General features: G+C 38.0%; 1 protein-coding gene across 1 annotated transcript in view; it reads right to left on the bottom strand.

The window, feature by feature from the left end:
• The window catches only part of SPON1 (spondin 1), a 190,920-nt gene that overhangs the window by 162,752 nt on the left and 6,919 nt on the right, over positions 1–21,249 (bottom strand). Inside the window, exon 2 of the mRNA XM_064657244.1 lies at positions 20,944–21,050. Within this exon, the coding sequence (XP_064513314.1) occupies positions 20,944–21,050 (107 nt within the window). The remainder of the gene's footprint in view (positions 1–20,943; positions 21,051–21,249) is intronic.

Below are 21,249 nucleotides of genomic sequence, written 5' to 3'. Positions count from 1 at the left end.
AATCACTTGAAAGCAGTAAAAGTTTAAGGATTTTGTATATTTTCCCGTGCAGTCTGTACAGTTAGGACTTTTCATTCAAGTCTGTAATACACATATTTCTTTGGAAAGAGAGAAAACTTCTGTCATCTGCTAAATATATTTCCCACCATCTTATCTAGTTCTATGTAATGCAATTAACTACCTCATATTAAAGAGCACATTCTAATCTGACTTTCTGGATAGACAAAAGACATTGGAAGGTTGTGTAAAGAAATAAATGCTTTTGCAGCCTCATAAAAGAAAGTGATATAAAGCAAGGCAATGTGGATACAACACTTGACTGGAAGTGAGACGTGACTTGTATTGCTGAGCAACCTCTCTCAAATCACTTTAGTGGGGTCTGTTTCTCAGCTGTGAAGTAGGGATATAGGCATTGAGCTCCTTTTTCAAAACAATACTAAATGCCTTATGAAAACATACTTATTTATCCTTAACAGCTTGTCAGGCCTCAAACTGGACTCAGATTTCATAAACAGAAGTTCTCTGGGAGGAGACTAGTTACGAGATTCCAGATCTTCAGCCTGCTCTGTGGTGTGCCAATAGCTCAAATTAAATAGAAAAGTAGTTTGGAGAATCAACTAGAACTAAGCCAGGGAGATTCATGGAAGTCATAACATTGAGAATGGCCCACTGTGTAGAAAGAACAGCCAAAGATCTCCCAGCTTGATGCCCACAGAACCCAGGAAGCAGAACAAAAGCAGTATCTGGCAGAGCTGCAGTTTGACAACTGCATCTTTTACACAAGAGTACTTTTTCAGTGTTTTCAGGGACTGTGAGACAATTAATTTAAAAGGAAATTAAACTACTAAAAAAATTAATTTACTTTGCAAAAAAAAAAATCTTTTTATTTTCATTTGGCTACACACTGGGATCAGAAGACAAACCTTATTTACTTATTTATCTTGCAAAAGCTGGGAGACATTGTGTTTAGAGCATGCTCTGGGACCAGCATTGAAGACTCTGCTTCTGATATGGAAAATATGGGTTCAAAAATCCATCCTGAATCAGGCAGTTCACTATCAGTGTGAGATTTCACAAAATGAGCAGCCTTCAGCCAGTCTCTTTTCTGAACTCTTCATCCTCACATATATACTGAACCAAGGGGGAAAACTGCCTTGACAGTCAGGTAATGAAAGCCCTGATGTGTCTTCAAATCTCTGCTCTGTTTATTTTGATGACTTTCCCCCCAAGTTATAAAGCCAGCCTCTTCCCTGCTGGTCTAGTGACATGTTTAAATAGTTTCACAAAGCAGAGGGATTCAAGAGGAAGAGACTGAGTGAAATCTATCCTGAAACAGACTGTTCCTGCATGGAGAAGCACATTTTAGGGCTACAAAACTCCCTCATACAATCTTTGTTCTAATGACTCAGACACCTGAACCTTCTTTCCCCACCCATCTTGAAATCCTTTTGCCACTCATGATGAAGTTCTACTTCTGACTGGAAATTATATCTGGATGAAAAGTTTTACCAACTAAAAAATTGTGAAAATCAATATACTCCATTAAAAGGGTCAATATACTTGTGTTTCTTTCTGTAGAGACAGAAGACCAAAACATTTCCCCAAAACATAGATTTGCTAGTCCAGAACTGAGATTTGCACCAGCTAACTTAGGTTTTTTTAAATGCTCCATTAAAAACAAATAATAGAACTCCTGCATTTATTTCTTACCCTTACAAATTTGTCCCTTGTTTAAAAAGGGACAAAACTTCTTTTGTGTGGGGAGCTTCTTCCCCACACCTGGCCTTGTGTTTTGTCTTGTGTGTTGAACTAGGACTCAACATAGTCTCCTACAGCAGTTCTGTGTCAAGAATTTATGTTTAAGTCATCATAAGCACTTTGGCCGTGTTACTGCAGCCTGTACACATACACACACATTGAGATATATATATATATGTATACACAGACATAATCCCTGGTTGAAACAGTGGGTCACTCCTGAATGCAGAAACACATGCACATAAACCAAACTCTAACAATACATAAAACATATTTCACACATACACACATACATTTTTCAAATCCATATAACAAAGAATTCGTTCAGATTCTTTCTGTCTCAGCACAAACCAAAGACTTATAAATATGCACCTAAACCAACTTCCAGGTCTGATGCTAAACATAAAATTTAAGGCTATTACAAAGTCAGATGCAGAGTGCTCAGTATCTGGCAGGACTGAATCCAGGATAAATCAGAATTCTGTTTATGGACATGTGTGTGGAAAGTTGAAGGACTACGAGCAAAACTCAGCATTTTCATTTTTGTTAAATGCAAATTAAAATCTCGTCAGCACATTCTTAATTTATCAAAACTGACTCCATGCGACTTTGCTTCTGTCAGTGCACATAATTTTTTGCACAAAAATACCATCTATAAAAGCTTGACAGAATGTACCTTCACTGTGTCTAGTAGACATTAGTAAGGACCTCTAGTCACCATTCCAGTTCAGTCAATAACGTGTTTTAAATTCAGTGGTCCAGAATTTCTGTTCCCCCATTAAAATAAGCTTTAAGCACTCACATAGTTAAGAATTTTAAATAGCGAAAAACCTGACACTCATGTTCATAATGAAACAATACTTGAGAGAAACCATAATCTAATCCTAAATCCACTATTCTTTTCATCAGTTCTAGAAAGCTTAACTAAGAGCAGCTAGAAAATCTGACCTTGATATGCGAACAAACCACATGGACTGGGTGAAAGTCATTAGTTACTAATTATTGCATTTCAGTGGTTTCGTAAAGTTTAAATGCTCCTGCTGAGGTGTGTCTTCCATTTGAAGCTAATGACATTATTATCTTTTGATAAGATTATCATTATTCATGTACTGTTGCCACAGTTGTGTATTACCAACATCTTGAGCGCCATAATGAGCAGTGCCAGAGAAATATTTGCTGTGGACTCACAGAGGAGACATGGACCTTATCTTCTGCTCACACGGGCACTTCTCATTTACATTTCTGCGGCAAGGAACTCCAGGTTCTTTGTCAATTCAATTTAAAACTCAGGAACTGGCATTTTTATTTCAGGAACAAAATCCCAGATAAGAACACAGTTGCAAGACCAGTCAGTGGAAGAAAAAGGAATGTCAAATTTGAGGAGACACATAAAACATCTGATAAGGAAGAAATTTTATAGTGGCTGGTCAAACAACATACATAGCTCTTCCACTGAAGGCACCTTTCTGTGTCAGGTGCTCCCTGCAGAGGGATGATAACAGCCTGCCTTCCTCCTCAACCATTCTCCCTTTACCACTTGTCAGAGTGTTAATTGCCAGCCAAAGGAACCTTTTCTAATTACAACTTTGTGAGTACAAAGTGCAACATGGGCTTAAGCCTAGATTGAGCTTCTTTACTAATGCAATCTATAATAGTATTATTCTAGAGGTGACATTTTTCCACAATACAATATAGCATTTGGTAGTAAAGTACAAAGAAAATTACTCTTCTGCTCTTAGGTACACCAGAACTGATGAAGGTCATTTGAAACACATGGTAAAATATGAGTCTGCACATTTTACCAGATCAGCACTTCTCAGTGGCTTAGTTTGTTCAGGCTTTTCATTTAGCCTTCATTTCAGAAAATATTACACTACTCAGCATTATGACTACAGTGCCAAAAATAGCTACCTCACTTGGAGCTCCTCACTTAAGAAGGGATTTAGGGATTACGGAAAATACATATTTTTAATAGCATTATTGTCCTGCTTGCTGTTGGAGCTTTGAAGCATCAGCAGCTCTGGCACACACGCTACTCATGTTCCTTGTGAGCGTCTCAATGCCAAAATATACATCCCAGCCTAACGCAAGCGGATCCCACACAAACTCTTGTAGCCTTCAGATGACTGTGTACAGAACATAATCTATTTCTGAGAGGCTTAATCCACTGCTAAAACCACAGTTACAGCAAAAATACTGGTGATCTGGAATGACAGGCTTTATGCAGATAAACTTAAGAAGGCATTTACCTCCTTAAGAAAGCTCTCAAATCTTTTGCTTAACAATTTGCATCAGCTGTCAGATCTGGAATACTGCTCGTGCAGAAGAGCTGCAGGAAGTCAGGAAGGGTTTCTGATGGCACTGACAGTAGTTGTGAGCAATTGTAAAGCCACCACATAATTTGTGTGCATGTGAGTGTGTGTCTGAATGTTAGACTGAGTGAAGAGATAATAATCCAGGCTATGGCTCCTCTTAGTTTTGATATGCCGATGATCTACACTAATGCACAGATTCTCAAATTCTTTCCTTACTTAGAGGACATCACAGATTACAGTCTATTCACGAACAATTCCCCTGTCTGCTGCTCTGTCCAAGGCTTTCTACAAAGCCCAATTTCACATTACTTTGAGTACCCTTCCAGCAAATTAAACCTGCTTGCCAAGAATTTCCAAGAAATCAAAAAGTTATGCTTTCTCCATTTCAGCATGAGAGGATTCTGCTTCAGAAAGACACACTGCACTCAGACAGAGTGCCATAGTCTGGGAAAAAGAATAGTCTTGTGGGCAGACCAGATTTCAATCTCAAAGGGATTTGATTCCTATGAATATGGTTTTCAAGACTATAAAGCTGTTCTTTGAAATTTTATTAGGGTGAGAAAAAACTCAATATATGCAATCATAGACCAAGAGGGTGGTAAGTACATTTTCTTTGGGAGGTACCTTCCAACTCAGCATATTCTATGATTCTATGAAAAAAAATTCTTTAAAATGAGAACAATCATTGAACAACCTCCATAGGAATGTGGTAAAAACCATCACTGAAGATTTTCAAGAATTGGTTAGACAAGGTTCTAGATAATCTAATCCAGGCTCCCTTTCCCATGAACTGTTGGACCAGTTGATCTTTTGAGGTCCCTTCCAACCTACACTGTTCTGTGACTTTATGAAGTGCACAGTCAATGAATTTCTGTTTCTCATTTTTCACATATATTACAAAATGTGTCCTTGCACTTCCTTGTCTTTATTTACCACACCTAATCTGCTACAGGTAGTCTTTCCAATCTTGAAAAAAAACCAGCTTTTTACAGTCACATGACTCTTTTTTTTTCATTTTACTTCTCTCTGAAACACTTCTAAAAGTGCAGCACCAAATCTGAGTCCAAACAATACCACCTCCTCAAATCGATGAAGTGTTGGTATGTAGGAATAAAAACAGCTGTCCCTTTCTTCCTGATTCCCCATGTGAGAATCTGAAGGATATAACTGTGGAAGAATTTATCTGAAAATTTCAGCTTAAGTGACATAAGTAGTCTAACCTGTCTATCTAAGCATTTGCAGAACACGAGCATGGAAGCACCAGAAATAAGTCATATTTTCATTGCAGAAACTAAATATTGCCCTGCAGGTCAGCTCATACTCATAACGAGTTTCATGCCATCCCTCACTCCTAAAACTGAATTTTGTTGATATAGGAAATCTATTTCAGTAGTTATGGATAATCAGTCACACCAGTGTTTGTTCAGAGACATTCGAGAATTTCAATATTATTCTGAATTATTGTCAATAAATTTCAATGAAGAGATGCATAAAGCTCAAAGCCAGCATTCTGGATCTGTTATTTTCCTGTGCTTTTTTTATCTTTTGAAGAGTAATTGTACAAATTTTGCACAGGCACCAGAGAAAACAATTCTGTAAGGTATGCAACTGCAAAACAACTTTAGCAAAGAAGGATTGAAAAAAAACTGGTTCAAAAAAGGGAAAAACAGCTTCTGATAGTCAGAAATTCAACTACATAGAAAGGAAAAACTAATTTGCAGGAGATACCAACACTTGATAAATGGCAGCTAATCTCCAGAATATGAAGTATGTAATCTGAGAAGTATCAAAATTAAAGACCAGAAGTCATATTTAATAGATGAGATGGTTATTACCTATTTTCACTTAAAAAAAAAAATACACAACACTTCCATATTATACAGAGCACAGTAGGAATTACACCATCCAGTTTAGTAATCCAAAATACACACAAACATTGCTGTTTCTGATTCTGTGCCAGCAATAGGAAGAACTAAAACATAGTATGAGTCCAAACACATTTATTTGTTTAAGTGACTAAGCCTAGAGTGCTAAGAGAGTATTTGGAGGGGTTTTGTCACTTTAATCCTTTAGCAGGAAAGATTTGCTTATCTCCTTGATACACACCAGCACAACAGCTATTATTACTGGAATGCTTTTTAGGGTTCCCACCATATAGGTAGAATTAGACTGTGCTCCCATATTTTAAAATCTCCATGCTATATTTTACACTCATGGTTGGAATGTTATACATTTTACAAACGTTTATTATTTTATGCACGGGCAGCATTTGCATGCAAGAAGACAGATGACTATTTAAACATTCCTGGCTTGGGAGGCAAACACTGTGAAGAGCAGAACCCCTGAAGTTTAGTAGTGGCTCAAGTGTGCTATGTGATCTTGAGCAAGGTCCTTCAACATTTACTCTTCTGCAAAGTGGATATGATAAATTCACATTCTAGAAAAAATGTTTATGGAATTTAACTTATGCAAAAACTTTGAAGTCTTCATCAGAAAGACAACGTAAAAGCACATTTGAAAGCTGTATTATATCCATAAATGTAAGTGCAAATGCGGAACACTGACAACGGAAAATCATTAGGACAAGATTCAGTAAATTTAACTGGAGAAATGTTTAGTCATGATTTCTCAAAATTCAAGAGGTACATATCAAGAATCAAGTATCTTAACAGCAATGAGTTCAGCATTTGATCTTGCCTTTATACTTTTATCATGTTTTTAATCTTGTAATATTCCTTTGCACATTTATGTAAGTTTTCCTTATTTGGCTCTGGCATAACTAAGTTTTTAGTGTACATCACAGGCATAGATGTAAAAATATGAACAGAAATGGTCCAGGACCAGCATTCACATAGGTTGTCTCAGGTTTGTTCCTCCCAAGAAGAAATTCCAAGTCTGTCTCACAGTCAGCAGTTAAGAGGGCAAATGGGTTTAGAAACCTAAGAACACATTATGATGTACACAATGTTCTTCCTGTGAAAGCTGGCAGTTGCATAACATCTGCACCACATACAAAGCTGGTTGTTTATAATGTGGGCTTAATAAATCTTGCAAGTAAAGTAATCAAAGGAGCATCAGATGAACTAAAAGAAAAAACCCAGATGAATATACAGGGAGTTTTGAGAAGGTGGCATACAGGTTTTTTTCATCCTTTAGGGAAATCTCACACAGTGTCTAAGAAAAAGTTCCAAATTATTGTTTGGAACATACAGTATTTAAACTAATGCTATTATGTAATCCCAGTGTCTAAATATATCATAACCCAATTTAATTCATACAAACACTTTGTATAACCTTTATGGACAATAAAACTAGGTTACTGAAAGAATCTAAAGGAGGCCAAGAAACTTTGCGCACTCAAAAAACCCACTGGTCCTGTGCAAGCAGCCAATAAAGAAAACATTTATTATTATCTTAATCTGGGATTCATCACAATGTGTGGACAGATTTTCTTAACAGGAAGGATTAGTGGGGGGGTGTGATTTACTAACTGGAGGTTTTTGCTGTAGTCCTACGTCTGGGATTCCCACTATCATGTAAAGAAGGGCCAGAGTGAAAGGACAGCAATAAGAGGCAAACTCCTGCCTTAGCAACCATTTAAAATACCTCCCTAAAGATTCCAGAAGGCATTCTTCACTCAGTGGTATAAAATAGGTAATTAATTTTCCTATGAAAGCAACCTATTGCTCGAGAGAGATTGCAGTGTAAAGTATTTCTCCATTATCATTATTTGTTTGCTACTTTATGTCCCCTCTCCCCTTTCTTCATCTTTAAAAAGCAGTAGGTTAGCTAAAATAAGTTTGATAAGCAGGCTAAACTGAGGAACATCAAGTATAATTAAGCTTCCCATACAGGCAGAGTCAGCTTTACTCATACAATTGAAAAAAGAAAAAATATTAAATGAGCTCCAAGAGAACAAAACCCTGATGTGTGGCTGACAAATAATGAATAAATACTGGCAATGCCCTAAGAAACCTCTACTCCAGTACTGACTGTATTGAGATATACAATCATTAAAGTTATAGAACAGTAAGTACTAAAGCTACTTCTTACACACTCATTCTTTCAAATGTTTCTTTTGAAAAGAAAAGCAGGTTCAAATGAACTGTGCCCACCCACAAGGAGAAAAAAAGAGGCAAGAGCAACAACAGTGCCTCAGTTCACATAGAAGAGAATAATTGGAGCCCAGTTCAATCTGTGAAGTAAACAGAAGCAGGATGAAGGCTTTTCAATTTACACCTACAGCCTACAAATTAGTAAGTAGTTTGGTAGGATGAGCTTGCCAGAGATTGCATAATAACCCTACCCTCAGCAACAATGCAGGGAAAGGGGAACAAAATGGTAGCTCTATACCAGCAGGGAATTTCCCTTTCTAATTACTGAGTACTGTGAAAAGCATTCTCAGGAGCCAAACGTTAGCTTTTGTGCAACTGGATTGGGAGTTTCTTCATTATTCTTGGTTTATTTTCATGTGAAAATTAATTTCAACGCTGTTTTAACACTCAAAAGTAACTATGCATAAAAAAAATACAAAATATTGTCCAGCAAACATTGCTTGGGAATTCTTTTCCATCGAGAGCTCAACAGACTACCAGTAATAATGGCTTCTTGAAATGTGTTGCCTATGTCAGTATTCATTAGATTTTCCCTTGTCTGTATCAATTGAAACCAAAAGCACCTAAGCCAGAAAGTTCTGCTTTTGCAGTATGTGCAGGGTACATTCAGATCCTGCCCCTTATACAGCCATGAGAAAAGTAAAGCTGAATACATGATTTTCAGTTTTTCTCACAGCAACTCAACAAGGAAACAAAAGAGAGCAGAAGGGGGATGATTTGAGATAAATAGTTAAAAATGCAATCCATCTTTGAGGAACATAATTACTCACAAGGAACTTCTCTGTCCCCTTTCAATGACTGTTCATATGCTGATTTCCAGCATGGGTGATTCCCAATAACAGGTCCTTCCAGAAGCACAACTACTTAGAGTAGGAGTCAAGAATCACTTCACAAAACAAAACTACATAACTATAGCGACAAGTGATATATTATTTCTAGATATATTCTTGAATTTCTAGTGCTTGATTAGTAAGAGAAGCTCCTGTTAGTCAGTCCTATAAATAGCTGTCCCAATGCTATCCCGAATGGGAACATCCACACCATGGCTTGAGAAACAATCTGACTCAGAAGTGGTCTGTGGTAAGATCATATCTACTTACAGCTGTTCTCTGGTGTTCCCCTGCTCGAGACACACAAAAATGAGAGGCTGAGGAAAGAACCTGGCTGAGCCAATGTAGAAGGAAAGAGCACTCATTGTATTGAAGAAGGTCACAGAAGAAGAGGAGCAAGTCAGAGAAGGAGTGAGAGGCAGAGACAATCTTATCTCCTGCTTGAAGTGAAAGTCAGATCTGGCTTTGCTGATTAAAGTGGCAATCCTGCATAGGTACCAAGGCAGTTCTGTCAGAAAAAATTCAGCAAATGAGAAACAATCCATAAAAACATTATTCTTATAGTAGCAATTACCACAGTCAGGAAATCCACGCAGACCAAGATGCAGGGGAGAGGCTGAGATCAGTGCAAGTGGTTAACAGAAAGGTCAAGAACTCAGAGAATATGCTGAGTTGAAAGGGATCTACAAGCATTATGGAGCCTGAGTCTTAGCCCTGCACAGGACATCCTCAAGAATCACACCCTGTGCCTGAGAGTATCATCCAAATGCTTCTTGAACTCTGCCAGACTTGATGCTGTGACCACTTCCCTGGGGAGCCTGTTCCAATAACCAACCACTCCCTGGATGAAGAATCCTTTTCTAATATCCAACCTAAACTTCCCCTGGCACAACTTCAGGCCATTCCCTTCGGTCCTGTCACTTGAGGCTTCCCCCCAAGGCCCTTCACCATCTTTGTTGCCCTCTGGACGCTCTCTAAGAGCTTAATATCTTTCTTATATTGTGGTGACCAAAACTGCACACAAGGTGAGGCTGCTCCAGTGCAGAGTAGATCAGAGAAGAACAGACACAACTGAATACAAATCTCACTGGTGGAAGTGGTCACTGGGGCAGTGCCTCAGGAGGCCTTGGAAAAATTATAGTTGTGTAGTAACTAAACGCTGCAAACCTCTCTGTCAGGGCTTTACACTAATGGAAGGATGCACCATTCACGTGATCTTAAGGCTGAGGTGGACAGCAAGTGATTGAAGAAAATCATGGTGTGGGATGACAGACCAGGAGAAACTTTGATGACTGAATTTGTTCCATATGTCTGAAGAGATCCTTCTGTATAAGTACTTTCAGCTGCAGATATCCTTACAATCCCAGACCTCCCAAACCAGGGATGAACAAGGTTAACTTTACACTGAAGCGATCCAGCATCATACTGGATGAGACTGTGAGAGTAATATAAAAGAATATAAAAGAAAAAGCAATATTATGTGGCTTTTTGGTCTGGAACTTCCAAAGAGTCTCAATCTGGTCAGGGAAAGAAGACTTCTTAAAGCTACATCCCAGCCTTAACTTGCAGTTTTCAGAGAAAACAGACCAAAGAAAAACAAAGCATCCTGATTAGAAACATGTCTGCAAAGTCTTTAGAGTAAAGACCAGCATTGACACAAAACAACTGATGTGATTGGGATTGTATTTTTCAGTTGTATGAGTCCTTGCTCACCATTCTGAGGACATCATTATGGATTTCCACTCATCACTGCATGAAGTGGAATGACTGTGGAGGTACATTAGGATGAAGCACCGAAAGACAAACATGTTGAATGCAACAAAATCAAAAGATATGGTCATTTCCTGAACAGGTCTTGTATCATTCTGAGGTAAAACAAATACACTGTGATCAGATGACTAATGATCCTGGGTTATTAGGTCATGAGAAAGAGCCATCACAGCAAAGAGAATAATCAATTACAACTGTTCAGCAGAAATGGAAGCTGAAACACTATCCCTTGGCAAACACTGAGAGGTCCCTACCATCATTAGAAAGGGAACAGTTGTGAGGGAGGAGGACTGACAGGGTATTCCACAGCAAGGCCTGAGAAGGGTACACATGCAGTCTAGAATAACAGAAGATAAATATATTGTCACTCTGATAACACAAAACTGCCTTCTGAAACCAGAAAGTAGTTCTCAAGACAACAGCATAGCAAGCAGAGCATTTAGTCTAGCAGCAATTAATTCAGTAATGAGTTGCAGTGAGAACTGACTTGCCTCACTTGACTATAAAGTCTGGAGGAAGGATTTTTTTTTTCTACAGCAGCCAATCATGAACGAGTCAGGTAGGTGAACTCCTGAATTTAAAAGAGCTGTTCTAAGCCACCAGAACCTCTCTTAACACACTGGAGGGAAAAAGAGAGGAAAAAAAAAAAAGAAAGACCACCATTTAAATTTAATTGGGAGACTTTCTGCTGGCATCTGTCTACATTTAAAAGTTCGGAGGACTGACAACCTTATAGTAGATTTCCTTATAGTAGAAATGTCCATATAATCTGGAGAAATTATCAAACTGAGCCTCAATCTTTATCATCACCTTCACTCACCCTTCTCACCTCTTCCCCCACCACCCCAAATCACTTCATGGGAAAAAAAAAACCACATTATGAGAAAAGACTCTCAAGTACAGACATAATTCCATATGTCTGTAGCCTAGTCATTGTAGGCTGGTAGCTGACAGTTCCCGTTTGGAGAGATGTGTAGGAATAAACACATCTTCCAGAAAAGCTATTCCTTTTAAAGTCCTGTGTCATGATGGAGGTAGTATGGATGTCCAGATCCATAGTCATCACAGAAGGGATTACAGGCAGTGATAGCTGAAGTCCAGATCAGCAGGGAATACCTGATAAACACTTTCTAACCTGATGTAAAGTGGAAGTGCAAAGAAGGAACACTTGTTCTGAAGTCCCACTGATTGGAACTGGCACGCTGAAGGCTTCCTGATGTTGCAGAATGGCAAATAACCACATCAGAGGTAATTCTTGGAGCATTAAAGAACAGTGATAGGAGTGAACAAGATAAGAGTGCTGATCTTTTTCAGCAGAGATACAAAGAATCTAGAGAGATTGAAGAGTGCCTTAGATGAAGGCTGGTAAATAACAGGTTACCTAAAGGGAAATCCTGGAAGGAAAGTCTGATGACAACATTATGAATGAAGAAAGAGATGCTGAATAGATGTTCAAATGAACCTGAAGCCTATATACAGGTAGAGTTATAACCCATGACAGCTGCCATAAGGTAACTGTAAAGCATCCGACTGTTGCCAGAGGGGTTAAATATCTTTCCCAAAATTTCACGGCCTAGGTGTCAACATCTGAAGAAAGACTATCTGAGAGTGGAATAACAATGAGTTAGGCAGATTACCTGGGCTGGAAAAAAGGGATACTTGAAATAAATCCCTTCAGAGTCACTGAGATAGATGTGTCCTGTTAAACACTGCCTGGGGAAGAACATGCAGCTTTTACTGATTGACAAAACAGAGTTAACAGGATCTGCGGTTCCAAGATCCAGACTTTGGCTCTGAATAAAACAATTGCAAATGCAAAACTGGCTTCAAGACTGGAAGCAAGACATGAAAAGAGAACCCTTGTAAAGCATCAAGTGGTCCTAAGCCTCAAAAGGCCCAGAATGGGACTCTGAACATTGATGTGTCCGTTGAGCAGATTGGAGTCTCCAAGGCAGAAAAGGACAGTGTTTCCAGTGGAATTTCCTCTCTTGAGGATTTGTTTGTTAAGTGTCAGTGCCAAATTCCAGGACAAAACTCTCTAATGAGTGTCTTTGGAGGTTTCTTAGAACCAGGAAGTCTTGCAGTTTAATCCAAGAAACAGAATAAAGAAAAAGATAATGTTGTTTAACAGGAGATTTAATTAGGCAATTATGATATTTTACCATGACGTAGTTTGGCTCTGCATGCATTGGCAGTCTCCAAGGCAGGGCAGAAGTTACACTTGAGATAACCTGACTCTGATAAGCCTTGGATCTGAAAAGGTGTCTGGAGTTTTAGCTGACCTATCTCAAGAGACATATTTCCTGGTTTTGGTTTTAGGGTTTTCAGAGGGTTTCTTTGGTTTGTGTTTTGGCTGTGTCTTCTGAAAACAGAACTTGAATCATCAACAAATTAAATATTTGTTTAGGCATAACCCTTTCCAAAAAACATAAGCTCTTACTGTGATGCAATCATCATTTGAAGTCATTCTCAAGAAAAAGCATTTCCCCAACAAATGTAAAAAAATAAAGATAATAAATAAGATTAGATTAAACAAAAAAACAGGACTAATTATTATATGGCCAGAAGCTAGATGATCTTTTCCATACCCAAGCAGAGAGTCAGGGAAAGGGCAAAGAGAAAAATATGTCAGAACAGAAACTAAAGCCAAAATAACTAAAATTAAAAAAAAATAAAAGAAGTTTTAAAAGTGATGGTAATAACACAGCAAGAAAACCTTTAGAAAAGGCACTCCAGCATACTTAAAATTAAGGTGGCTGAGAGGGATTTAGTGTTACACAATTAGTCTTCCATCAGTGTGAGTATTCCCTATATCAAAGAGGGGCTGGAGGAATGAGGTCTCTGCTTTGAGCCCTAAGGGTATGAATCTTTAGCACAAAGGTACATATAGGCAAGTTTTTCAGTATGAAATCAGTAGTTATGAACTCGTTCAGTTTGATTCAAATGCCCACACACAGGAATATTTGTAGATGTCTCATGCTATAAACTGAGTATAACTGCACTGGCCCCTGTCTGTGCTAGCGACTGTGCGTGTGCTGGCATCTGGTCATAAATTCAGTGATCAAAATACATTACTAGAAGTACAAACAATTGTATCCAGGCAAATCTTCGAAACCTCCAAGAGGTGAAGACTGCATAGCCTTCTCTGAGCGATCACAGCCTGTCTTCCTTACATCTGGTCTTCCCCTGCCTCGTACCTGCTGACTCGCATTCCCCCCCCCCAGCATCCACGGTGGGAGAGTCTGAGCCACATATTTCTCAGGGGGCTTTCACAGAAAGCCTCTTGGCTCCTTCCCTAATACATGATAAACCAGGAAGCTCCATGAAAACAGGCAGAGTTGAGATAAGCAAGTTGACAACGGAAGGGTGAGCCCAGGTTAAGGAGCCAAAACCCTTTTTCGTTCAGTAGTGAACTAAGTTACATTGAAAGGAATTATAATTTAATATCTGTTTCGTCTTTGTACACATGTTATCTAGTAGTTCAAAATTCCACTGTAATAAAATAATAACAGAATAGTATTCGGAATTTTTGTATATTTTCTGATTTTGGCAGTGAAATTTCATGGTTTGGATCATTAATTCTAAAAGACACAGCAGCTATATATGCAACCAATTGAGGGAGTTCCCAAGGTGTAACAAACCAAGTTTGGTACATGCAAAAAACTGGAAAATGTTACAATGTAATTTTTTTTCCTTATTCACAACACAAGCTGAAACCAGAAAAATAATTATAAAGGAAGAATGAAAAAAAAAAAAAAACAAAAAAACTACCTGTCTAGAATCTCGTTTGCTTTTTCTACAGCCTCATCAGTGGCAAATAGTGACTGTCAGAGCTCTTTCTGTTTTGCAAGTTCCTGGTGCTCATCACTCTCTTAAATTATCTTTTACTGTCTGAAGCAAGGCATAACTATCCCCTGAGACCATTTTTTAACTGAAGCCCTGCCAATAAATGGTTCAGGTTGAGGTTTCTCCAGTGTATCAGAGATATTTCTATTTAATCTCATACAAAGGATTCACATTTTCCAGTCAAAGCTAGAACTGGCAGCAGCAAACACATTTTGTGGTTCTTCTGTTTATTTTTTGTTTGGTTTGGTTGGTTGGTTTTAAATCTCATATTTAATCCCTGAATATCACGATAGGGAACTTGGAGTTTTAAAAGGATGTGTGAAAATTTTCACCGAGGTCAATAAATTCCACTCTGCAGGAAAAGTGAACTAGAGCTTGACTTACTATTATAAAATATATATTTTTTTATGCCTAGAATAATATTTGCAATGATTCTTATAGAAAGGATATTCGGGATTATTCTTTCAAATACAAAAGAAGAGGAGACTTAAATTTTATAGACTCAGAATCCATGTCTACCTGCTCAGTCTCCAAATTATATACCTGGCATGTTCTGATTCTTTCATATTTAACATACTCCTGTAATTATAGCTTTGGATCATTACTTCCATATGCTTTCATGCAGTAGGATGACAGAGTCTGTTTCAGTGATGAGATGCTGGGAAAGGGAACGTAGAGAATGCAAACAGGAGCAAAATACTTGTTAGTTCTGCACACTTGTTAAACAAAACTACATCACTTGATGCACCTCAGAATAAGCTATTTACTAAGTAACCTGATGAGTCTATATTGGGATACAAGGTTAAAAAAACAAACATAGAGGCCAAATGTAACTTCAATATTTCATAGGTATATCTTAATTTTTAATATAAAAAGCTTAATAAATAATTGGAGTCATTAATTCTTTTAAAAACTATAAAAAAACCTTTGCTTATAAATACAAGAAATAAATCATTTGACATGGCTAAAAGCCCTTTTGAGACCGCATCTTTCAAAATGCACTGTATCAACTGCTTAAGAATATGTAAGATTGCTATAAAATGCTGAAACACAGCATTTGAGGGACTGCTTTCCTAAGAGGTTGTAGAAATGCCTTTTAATCTCAATGCCTTGCTAAGCACATCAGTCAACTAAACAATATCAAACTAACGGGTCATAGTCAGCACGTGTTCAAAAACAAAAGCAATGTTTGGGCTATTGTTTCAGGGTAAACCTTGAGAAGGAGGAGTTCTGATAAAGGACCACTTGCCTTACTTAGCTCACTGTTACTCCAATTTTCCTCAAATATTTTCTTCTTTAGCACACATCTCTAGCTTTTATAAAAGCCACACTTCTAATGAAACCTTCACCCTTTCAACTGCTGCACCTGCTTAGGTTCTTACACTGGTTTTGCACCAGTGGGTCGTTAAATTCAGTCACCTAAACTAAGAATTTGATTCATTCTAGAGCTAAAAAAAGTCAAAAGGACACCTCCAGTAACAATACTATGATGAAGGCATTTAACACTAAACTGTCACAAACATAGTTTACATGGCATAAGGATCTAACAAGTGATTATGCCAAGGCAAGACAAAAAGATGTCTAATTTTGAGCCTTCGTGACTCAGTTTACTGCTGTACACGAGAAAAGCAGGTCACGTTTTCACAAAATATGTCATATTGAGTGTTTAATCATCAAGCATGTTCACAAAGCACCGATTTTTGGGAGAATTAACAGCATTTTGAGGGACAGAATTGTAGTTCAGAACTCCCTTGATAAATTGAATGAAACTCTACCCTTAATAGGAATAAAACGTAAAGACGGAACATAAGGAATTGGGACAAAGGCAGCAATACCTACAGGAAAGGGTTTAGGACTTTTATCAGGCACCTCCTGCACAATACTCAGATGCTCCTGCAATAAAGGCAAGTTGCATACACTTACAGGATTCTGTATAAAGACAGTGGCACTCCAAAGGATTACTGTATCCAAATTCCATATGATTTTATGCTGAGGGTCCAGACTGACTACTGTGCACAATTCCGAGGAACATAAGACTGAAATCCCAGCTTAACTGCAGAAACAGCACAATTGAAAGAAGATGCCCTACGATGAAAATGTAGAAATATTAATAAGGAAAAGACAGAGTGTGTGGAATTGGAGGGAGACTAAAGGAAACTTCAGAATACCTGCTTCATAAGATATCAAGGAAGTTCTAAGTTTAGGAAGAAAATCTCATAAGAGAGCAATTTAACCACTATTAGTGAAGACTCAGTTTACAGGCTAGTAAGAGCTCTACATTGTCCTTAAATTTTCTATAAAATATAATTTATTGAAGGGTTTAAACAGGCCACTTGAAGAGATGAATTTGTTGTTGTTGTTGAACACTTCAGAAGAGATTCACAAAACAACCACTAAGAATTTTCCTGGAATATTTATCCTTCCTCAGAGAACAAGGAAGATAGATGAGATGAGGTTCAGCACTAAATCTCTATTATTCTACATTATTTATCAGACTGAATCTATTACTTTGCATAGAGATGTTGATTAAAAGGCCTTGTATAGATAGTGTTGTATAGTCAATCAGTGCCTGATTGTTGCCCTTGAGTATAATTCCCCTTTGAAACAATTTGCAGACTGTTGCTAAACATTAGGAAAGAGAAGGATCAGCGGTCTGCATGACAACAGTTGGGAATGGCTTGTGTAAAGAGGCCAATGGGACACAATACCCAAAGCTTTCAGAGTGCCTCACAGCACCCCTGAGTTGTACAATTACCACTGGCACAAGTAAGAGCTGTTTCATTACATCCCCAAACTTCTGTGACTGAATTTGGCATCTTGAATTCCCCAGCCATATTTAACGTATGTTTGAGTGTTTGCGAGAGACAATGTGATTTATTTTAAAGCTGAATTGTGCCCTGTGTGTACTACAAGGACACGGAAAAAGAAGTTTGGCTGCATTAAATAAACAAATATGAGTAAAATCAGATTTTAAAGCCTCAATTGTCTCAGAGGAAAATAAATTTAGAATGGTGGAGTCCAAGCTACACTTCTCTAAATGTCTCTACTTGATGGCAAGTATTGAGTTAACCAAAAACTATACAGAAACCTGTCCCACCCAGAATTTTAACAACTGTGGTATTTATAGGATCAAGACCCTGCAGCTTGATGATTAATGAAGATTAACCATACCTGCTGACTTGCAGAGTCATCCAAGAGCAAATGAGCCACGAGGAGGTTGTAAAAGGCAGGGTAGAGCCCCTGCAGGTCCAGCCTTCGCAATGGGCTGCAGCACAACCTGCTGCAGCTCGGCTGTAACCCCTGTAAACAATATTTTCCCAGCCTAAGCCTACCGTGTCTGTGCCAAAACCTCAGGTGTTAGTCTTCATTTAACAACTTGTTGCTCCAGCACATGCTCCTCTGCAGTACTTTTTGGTGCTAGACCCCCGACCAGTTTAACACTCAATAGCTGTGCAAAACAGAAGCCACGGCTCCGGTGGGATCTTGCCCTCAGGACATACTGTGGATTCAGGTTCTCTCCACGAAAGACTTCGTAAATCATACTTCATAACTTGGAAGTGGCACTCACAGGCTTGAAAAATCAGGTGTTTTACAGTCTCTAAGTAAGTCATGGAGGGAAAGCATATGTCTTATTTGGTCAACTTTCATTTCTTTCTATCTTGGTTATGCCGCAAAATTTTCTAACGTGAATGAAGCACTTGCTTCGTAAAGCGCTTAGTTTTGGCTATTATTTGATGCCTTAAGGTCCATCTAGTTTTTTGATTTTTCTGATTTTTATAGGCTTTATAAGTAGTTATATAGTACAAATAGATTTAGAAGGAACAGCCTTTATTCCCTTACCCTTAGCATAGTAGCTACACACATTCCCCAACCCTATTACCCCATTCCATGCTCCCCATATCAATTCTACCCCCTGAATTCCAGCAGAAATGTTTAGTCTCTTGTCAAGGTAGGCCTATTTTGTTTGGAGAACACTTGTATCTTAGCCTAAACGGCAGAGTACAGTCAAACTCTGAGTGACCGTGTACCCTTTGTGCTCTGAAGAAGAGGATGATTGATGAAGAAAGGGTCCCGCAAAGACCCTCAACTCAATTCCCCAGGGTGGCCTAGGGCAAGAGTTAGTGGGTGGACAAAACCTGGGATTGGACAAGCAGTATTATAAACTGTACCATCTGAACACAGGGGTATGCACAAGTCTTGTAACCTTATGCCTAGGCACAAATTAAAACCCTTTCCTTATCTCACCTCCAAAACTAAATTGCCTCGGAGGTTTTTTTTCCTCCCTGAATTTTCTTTAGGCATCAATTTTAACAGCATATATTTCTCCTCATGGAGGCAGAGGCTTATATCTGTAGTCCAGAAGCAGCATTTAGCCTCTTGTCACTATTGAGGAGTTTCCACCGCATTCTGTTCCACTTAGGTAACTCCTTGAGTAACATATGCTCCATCTGAGCCCAGGAAAAACATAACTGCAAGTGGCATGCAAGTTACTGTGCACACAGTTTTTTCCTTACTTTGCACAGCTGTCTAGCCATCCTTAGGATTTTCACTTTATAACAGAAATACAGCGCAAACCCTTGAACTAAATATCTTTTTCTTCTAATTACTAGCACCTAGCCATGATACAAAGGACAGAAGTATTTATGACTGCAAGCATTCTTTGGATATTTAAATAAGAATCTTACGTTTGTATCCACAAAGGCAGAACAAGCAGACACCACCTGAATAAACTTCAGTTAATTGTGCTAATGTGGGATGAGCACAGCAAGGACTATTTGTGCCACAGATATACAAATTTAGTTATGCATAAACTTTGAAACTCCCACCTGCAAAATTAGAACACCAAGTTCAGATTGCGATCCATACAATAAAGCTAATTAAACAACCTTCCCTCAACTGAGATCCATGGGGCTTTTTTTTTTTTCAATCTATGTAGAATTTCCATTTGCTTCCCACTCTGATAACTTTAAAATTCCTCTGTACTTCAGCAAAGCTTAGTGAGTTTCTCACTGTGAATTCAACATAAAGGCAAAACTCGGGCCAATTTTTTCCCCATTAGCCATAGAGACATTAACAACTGAAATGAGAAAGTTAATGGTGACAAGTTTCTTTTAAAATAGATGAAGCACCACCATTTCTATTTCTAAACAGTAGCTGATCCTTCAGTGCTCTCTTATTCTTAAAAAAAAAAACAACTTTATTAAGAAGTTCATATTAAGTAGATTTCTCCCAAATATTATTAGGAAATTATTTCATTTTGAGGAAGATGGAATTATTCCAACACCAAATAAGTTCTCATTTATTCTAGATTTTCTTATGAAATGTGTGAAAACTGGACAGAGGCCTCTAAGTAAACTCAATAGGAAAAGAGGGCTATTAGTTATTGAGTTTGTGCACCATATTTATATAAAAATATAAATATATAAAATGCAGAAGAAGCTTCAGGAAGACATGCTAAGTTATTTCTGTCTCCTTGTAGGTCACCTAAATTACCACTTTTGAGTATTTCCCTTGAAAATCTAGAAATGCTCCTCTGAAGCAAGTGAAATCTATCTAGAAATCATTATTAAATTAATATCAATATCAATACATATCCTGTAAATTATAATCAATATCATTCAACAATATTTCTAAGCTTGGAAAGTCAAATAGCAAATGATATCTCATCTGAGAATCAAATCTATCTCCATAATTTCTACCTTCTTTCATAAATATGATGTATATTTTCAGTTTCCAGAATTCCCTTCATGAAGTAGCTGAAAATACCATTTTGTGAATCCTCACTCTGGACTTTAATCCTTTTAATAATGATAAACGTTTCATCCGACTGAATGTGTTCATTAAGTAAAGTACTACCAAGCACAAATAAAACAGCACAATCTAATTTATAACTGATAAAAACAGTCATTACAGCTGCGGCAAACACTTCTCAGAGTCATGGTCTACACCTCAGTGGACAAAAATATCAAGGCAAAGAAACACAAAAAGCAAAATGTGAATAGAACAACTCTCATATTCACTTTGCACAACAATTTCAGGTGTCCTAAGCTCCAGTTCAAATAACTGATGCTCATTTTTAACTGCAAGAACGTGGAAAGGCAAGCTGAAGTCAAGATACAAGAGCTTTGATCCCTTGAACAGGTTGCATGGAATATAAAACATGCTATGTTGTTCTCATGTCAACATCCACAAATATTTTTGCTTACTTTAGAATAGTCTGCATTCTGCTGTGCATATAAAACCTCCCTTTGAGCCAAGTACATGGTAAGGAAGACTCCAAGAGGTGTAGGTCAGGGAAAGTTCTCTCACCTGGAAAGTTCCTGCATGGTCTTCCTCTTTGTCACCTTCTTTTCCTTCCTTGAGGGCAATCAGTGTGAAACCTCGAAAGTAAGCAGGGGTGGCAGCAGAAAGTGTCACTGAGATACAATGAACAGAGAAATAATGAAAACATAATATTAATTGTGAAATCAGCCACTTGCACATCATTTCACAGCTTGAAAGGTGTGTGTTTTAAGCTGGTATTAACCAAAGCTAGCTCACTAACCACACGGAGCCAAGCCAACCAGAACACAAAATGTTCAGTCCAAGTTTCCACGTAAACTGAAAAACACTGGC

The sequence above is a fragment of the Pseudopipra pipra genome, chromosome 6 (genome assembly GCF_036250125.1).
Source record: "Pseudopipra pipra isolate bDixPip1 chromosome 6, bDixPip1.hap1, whole genome shotgun sequence".
NCBI classification, from domain to species: domain Eukaryota; kingdom Metazoa; phylum Chordata; class Aves; order Passeriformes; family Pipridae; genus Pseudopipra; species Pseudopipra pipra.
Note: the sequence above shows the minus strand (reverse complement) of the source record. Positions and strands in the feature narration are given on the sequence as shown.